The sequence below is a fragment of the Gopherus evgoodei genome, chromosome 6 (assembly GCF_007399415.2).
Source record: "Gopherus evgoodei ecotype Sinaloan lineage chromosome 6, rGopEvg1_v1.p, whole genome shotgun sequence".
NCBI lineage: Eukaryota > Metazoa > Chordata > Testudines > Testudinidae > Gopherus > Gopherus evgoodei.
The window spans coordinates 106496497-106503057 of NC_044327.1; the positions used below are offsets into that span (position 1 = coordinate 106496497).

A 6561-nucleotide genomic window follows, 5' to 3' on the forward strand; every position below is an offset into this window, starting at 1 on the left:
TTATTTGGGTGTCCTACAGACTTATTTTCAGAAATAAAGTTTATTCATGCTAAAAAAAAATAGATTACATACTGCATCTCAATGCTTTATGATTAGGACCCAAAGAAAACCTACTTTCTCCAAATACGACCCATAGAGGGAGAGCATCCGCATCTTTAATCCTGCCTCTATTTTCAGTGACTGTTTCTGCCATATATTCGTTCTCCATTCAGAATGATGGAAACTTGTTGCCCACATAACATCCTTTAGGTTCAAGATAGAGCCCTGCACAGGACTAGTGTAGAGCCCTGCAGAAGGACTGGGATTCCATGGGTCCAGCAGAACCCACTGCCATAATAGCAGGAGCAGGTGGGGAAGTAGGATTTTAAGAAGTCTGGTGCAGGGCTCTAGTCCAAGCACAATTTGGAAACCTTTGTTGCATACATCTTATGAACATTTTTATTAGATTTTAATAATTTTCCAACACCCCTGGATGGCTCTTGTCTTGCTTTCACTTTGGATCCTTGGTAATTTTCACAAATGAGGCTACCCATTCAGTATACCCAATAGGCAAGATGGGGGAGAGAAACTAGCTGCAGACTGAATCAATGCTTGCTGCTCCATCCTTGTTTGAGTGTAAGCCATTTGTGATTAAGAACCCCCCAATCTCAAGAATTATGCCTTCATATGACCATGTCTGTAAGACATATCCCACCAAATTTCCTATATGGTTATACCTGGGTGATTGACAATTAACTGTGGGCCCACTGGGAGTTTTGCCTATATAAATAAAAAGCAAGATTGTGCTCAATCTTTGCTGCTTCACTGGTTGTCAGGGGAGCAATTAACATCTGTTGTCTATACTCTGATATCTTCCCCTTCTCCATGCTCACATCACCAAATGTCTCTGAAAATCTCCTCTTGAATATCCTACCACCTTCTCAAACTTTTCCGGCCCTGAAATTATCTTTCTTCCAGATCCTTCCCCTTTGCCTCTTTCTCCGTTGCTATTGGCAACTCCATCACCCCTCCAGTCTCCCAGGCTTGAAAGCTTGGAGTAATCTTCAAGCCTTCTTTTTACTTCTTCCTCTGTATCCACCCTTTTGCCAAATTCTGTCACTGCTTCTTTAACATTACCAAAATCTGACCTTTCCTGACTATCTGTACTGCTAAAACTCTTGTCCATGCTGTGGCTATTTCTCATGATTACTGTAATCATCTCCCTTTGGCCTTCTACCTTTCACATTGAGTCTGCTATGAGTTAATCAACATTCTCGTCTACTATATATTTCAATAGGACATCTGACTGGATTGGCTCCAAAGTCTTATAGAAAATTGCTTTATTAATAGGATAGCTTATGTTCCTTACTAAGTTATTATTTTACATTTTATGATGGAAGATAGTGGAATTTTTTTTTTAATTGGCAAATACAAGAATTGGATCAACTGTTTTTTTAAGCATTAAAATGACACTTACCCTCTTGTACTGACTCTTCCTTCGATTGGCTTAATGTTAATAACCTATTACATTTTTCCAGCTGAAGATCCAGAAGGCTATTCTTTCCATTAATTTCTAATATTTTCTTTAAAAATATTGAAATATATGTAGGTTAATGCTAAATTAAATCCTTTTGTTCTAAATTTTCTATCTAAATCCCAGGTTTTTCAAGTGAATGTTACAAAAACAAAAAACCAAAACAACCTCAAAACAAAACAAACAAAAAAACCCCACAACATTGAGCTGAGGTTTACAGACTAGTTCAGTGCCTCTCTCCCAGGTCTATTATTCTGAAACTATGATTTAGCTCAAGGGTCGGCAACCTTTCAGAAGTGCTGTGCCGAGTCTTCATTTATTCACTCTAATTTAAGGTTTCATGTGCCAGTAATACATTTTAATGTTTTAGACGGTCTCTTTCTATAAGTCTATAATACAACAATAGTTTAGTTATATATGTAAAGTAAATAATGTTTTAAAAATGTTTAAGAAGCTTCATTTAAAATTAAATTTAAAATGCAGAGTCTCCTGGACCGGTGGCCAGGACCCAGGCAGTGTGAGTGCCACTGAAAATCAGCTCACATGCTGCCTTTGGCATGCATGCCATAGGTTGCCTACCCCTTATTTAGCTGTAAAGAAATGAATGAAGTTAGGTGTTAGAGGCTTGCGTTGTAGATAATTAAAGGTTTAGGCTCCACTCTGATAATGGTTACTATAGTAATGGTTTTTCAGAGTGTTGCTTCTCCATATTCAAGCTCAGGGATGTCCCCTTCCAAGCTGCAGAGCTGTGGGAATCTTTGGGAAGCAGTACCCATTTGGGATCCTTAAGCTCCTTCTTGCAGAACTAAATATTCAAGCCAAAGTTTTTGCTCTATACTTAGAAAACATCTTGTCCAACACCCTTGGTAGTACTGATGGGGGTTGGATGATAATGGGGCAAATTATCAATCACCTTGACTTTGCAGGCGATATCGTAGTGATAATGCCTCTGCAGGAATACAACTAAAAAGTTGCAACAAACCTGTACACAGCAGGAGGAGAATGGGGATTAAAAAAGAATGACAAAAGACCAAACTAATGGTAACATCAAAAAATCAAGAAATAGGCTAAACTAGTCATGACTGGTGTAAATATCGACCAAGTGGACAGCTTTCGCTATTGAGCTCCCATCATAATATATGATAGCCATTATGATGATGACATCAACAAGCGCATAACTAATGCCAGCAGAATGGTTTGTGTGCCTGAATAAAAACATTTGTCCATGACAGCTAAAACCAGACTATATACACTCTTTTTGCCCACATTACTTTACAGTTAGGAAACATGGGTACAGACGAAGTGTGTGGAGTAAAAGCTGCACGCATTTAAAATGAGGGACCTGTGCCATACGTGTCTACTTAACCTTATCATGCCTAAATGATGACATCTGTAGAAGACTCAAAGTGCAGTAGTTAACTACAATCATCAGAAGGTGCCAACTACAATGATTGGAGATGTTGCTAGAATAACCTTATACTGACACCCTACAATTATTCTCTATGGAAGAGTGCATGGTGAGAGAGGCCATGGATGTCTGAGGAGAGAGTGGTATATATAAAACCATCCAGGCAACCCTCTCAATAGGCTAAAATAGTCACTCAAAACTGATGTGGATGGAATCTGCTCATAATCTTGGCCCTATCCAACCTTGGTGTTGGAAAAGAGGAGATGAAGGTGATGATAATGACTATCATTATAAAAGGGCTGTGTAGTTCAATTGTCTCAATTTCTTCCATTAAACTCCAAAACATTATGTGTCAGATCCAGCTCCATTGAACTCAATGGGAATCTCTCTTAATTTCAGTGGAGTTGACGAAGGCCCTATATGAATAGAATTCTGAGGAAGGGGGAAGATGGGCAGGTAGTGTGACTATGCAGAGAAAATGTTGTTTCTCTTGAAATGGCCTCTGCGTATTCCGACAGTGGGAATAATCTAGTGAGCAGTACAATCCCTTAGGAATTTGGGCTGAGTAGTTCTAATTAAATAAAAATTGCAGTAATATCTCTGAAAGTGTGCAATCTTTGAGAAAGTGATACATCCTTAAAATGAACTGCTTGATGTTTAGGAGATCAAACTTAAGAGAGGTCCTCACTGTTGCAACAATTTCCTTGAACAATTTCGGCATGCAAGAAGTATCTGCATGACTTGTTCAAATGGAAAAAGCTCTTTGGTACTGAAGAAGTCTAGCACCAACACATCAGTAAGTGCTTACTTAATATCAGCAACTGATGCTGGTGAGGGCTGCTCTGTCATATTATCTAGAAGCCAAATTGACCTCTGCCCTGATAAAGTTTTGGTACTAGAAGGGCTGCTTCTCTGAGATGTTCCCTGTGTCAATGAGATCTTGATGCTCATTGGTGAATAAAGCACCATGAACCAGACTTTTAAAGGTATTTTGGCACCTGAAGATGCAGATAGGCTACTAGCGGGATTTTCAAATATCTTTAGAATTCTGGCCATACACCTGTAGACCTGATGTACCTGGCTCTGAAGTCTTTGGTGCCAGAGCTATCTCTGACTTGCTGGGCTTTAAAGCTGAAAACAGCCCATTCTATCGCTATGCAGGGCAGATGTCTGATCCACTGTCAGACCCAGGATTATGTTTGTAAGGCCTTCCTTTATAAGCAAGGAACAGAGGTCCAGATCCTCAAAGGTATTTAGGTTCCTAATTTCCATTGAATTTAAGCCTAAATTCCCCCGTGGATCTGGGCCAAAGCCTTTTCTAACGGCCTGTGTGGGCTGGAGGTATGAAGGCACAACATGCTGTGTTGGAATCTGCAGAATGAGGATTCACCTGACAGAACAAATAACAAAAATATTTGTCTGCTTCTTGAAACACAGAAGAGCTTACTGTAAAGTGCTTAAATTGATCTTTATCTGAATCTTTGGAAGTCTCATAATCCATGACAAAAAGAGCCAATGATACTGGCCCAGACAAAAATTAAGTGCATGAGAGCACAAACAACATAACATTTGCCAGCTAACTACAACAGAAATTAGCAATAAAAATTAGAGGAGTTTTTGATAAGCACCCCTCCCAAAATTGCTGTGAGTACCAAGCAGGTGCTTACCCCAGGAATACTGGCTACTAAGGTAACTAGGGTAGGACAACCTTTTTACAGTGTTGGCTCCAAATATTCAGTGATGGGAGAGGATATTGTGTGGCACAAATAGGCACTTCTTTGCAGCAGATTTTCAAGTTCGGTGGCACTAGGGGGCACATTCCACAAGTATGACAACTGCAGATGCCACATAGAAGAAAATTTCACTTAAAAAAGTGTTTAAAAAGATGTCACAAAGTGTTAACAAAAAGTAATTTCAGCTTAATTTTTTACTTACCTTTTCTATCTGTGAGAAGTCATCTAAAAGTTTATCAAGATTTGCCACACTGATTTTCTTCATATTTGCTTCACTGGTGTGATTCATTTGTTTCTAGAAAATATCACACAGTATTTATTGTATATAAAATTAACATTGATTTAAGAATTTATACTACTTGAGACAAATTCTTCCCTCATTCAGGGGTGCTGGAACAATTTTTATAGTGGGGTGCTGAGAACCATTGAACCAAACTGTAAACGCTGTATATGATGCAAACACCTTCAAGCCATGGGGTGCTGCAGCACCCCTCACATCCCAAGTTCCAGCACTGATGCCCTCATTCATTTCATTGTGTCAAAAGGATTGCATGGATGTGAATTTGAGCAAAATATGTCTTATCCTCAAATCAAATTAGTCTTGCAAATTAAAGTGAATTTCTATCCAACATAGAAATAGGTGAAATATTATATATAAAATCAGCTATCTTTATTCATATGCCAGGAAGTGTTGCAGACATTTTTCTAGATGTGCTATTTCCTGTGCAACTATGAGAACCATTTTTAAAAATCATTCTCACTAGTATCGAAAGAAGAGCTCTGTGTAAGCTCAAAAACTTGACTCTCTCATCAACAGAAGTTAGTCCAATAAAAGATATTACCTTACCCACCTTGTCTCTCTAGTACCCTTAGTGACATTTCTAGGAATGATGTTTAGATGTCAGAAAGCAGAGGTAATGTTATGAAATAGAATGGTGGGCAATCTCACAAGAATTTGAATTTTCTGCTGAACTTCAAATCTAAAGCTGCAACCATATCGTCAACATATCATGCCAAATAAATGTTTGTAAAGTTCTTTGTACAAGTGCTTTACATGTACAAAGAACTTTACAAACATTAAAAGACAATTAATCCACAGTACCCTGTGAAATAGATTGTCCCCATTTTATAGCTAGGGACATTGAATCAGAAAGGCTAAGTGACTTATCCAGACTGCACAGTACACTAATGGTTAAGACAGTTATGAGCTACTCCTTTACACCATGCTGCACCAATACTAGAACCAGTGGATCAAATGTTGTATTGCTTTATAACTATACAATTCTACTGATATCAGTGTGATTTTACAGAGTGTAAATTAATACAGAATTTGGCCCACTTATTTTATGTTTATAATGTACATGCTGCCAGACTTAACTACTCAGGTTTACAATCCTGCATAAATTCACTTTTATATGTTCTTTTAAACCATGATTTGAGTGCAGGCCAGTGAGCCTTGTATTATAGCATATATTAACAGTTTTATGTCACACAGTAAGGAGCGATTTTCAAAACCACTGTGTGCTGGCCTAACTCTTTTCCCACTGAAGTGAACAGTAAAACTTCCATTGACTTAAGTGGAAACAAAAGTCAGTGTTGAACACTTTTGAAATTTCACTCTAAGAACTTTAAACATAAATTTACAAAGTCTCACTTGTAATAAATATTTATAAAGACAGTCTATATGCATTAACCTGAAGACCAGAAAGACCTGAACAAATTATGAATTAGGACAGAGCTTTAACTTCAACTTTTAATTTCATGATAGTTTGTATCACAACTTTTCACTTTCAATTTTTACAAACAGCAAGTGGCAACATGATAGAGAAAGATCAGAGGTCGGAATGTGCAGTATAAAAAAATTGAATGGATTCCTACATAAAAACCATTTAAGAGCAAATTACACA

At 37.9% G+C, this 6561-nt stretch overlaps 1 protein-coding gene across 1 annotated transcript in view; it reads right to left on the reverse strand.

Moving 5' to 3' along the window:
* The window catches only part of CCDC152 (coiled-coil domain containing 152), a 29207-nt gene extending 24264 nt beyond the window's left edge, over window positions 1-4943 (reverse strand). Inside the window, exons 1-2 of the mRNA XM_030568028.1 lie at window positions 4857-4943; window positions 1457-1562 (exon numbers count right to left, since the gene is read on the reverse strand). Coding sequence (XP_030423888.1) covers window positions 1457-1562; window positions 4857-4943 — 193 coding nt within the window. The remainder of the gene's footprint in view (window positions 1-1456; window positions 1563-4856) is intronic.
* Between the last annotated feature and the right edge of the window lie 1618 nt (window positions 4944-6561).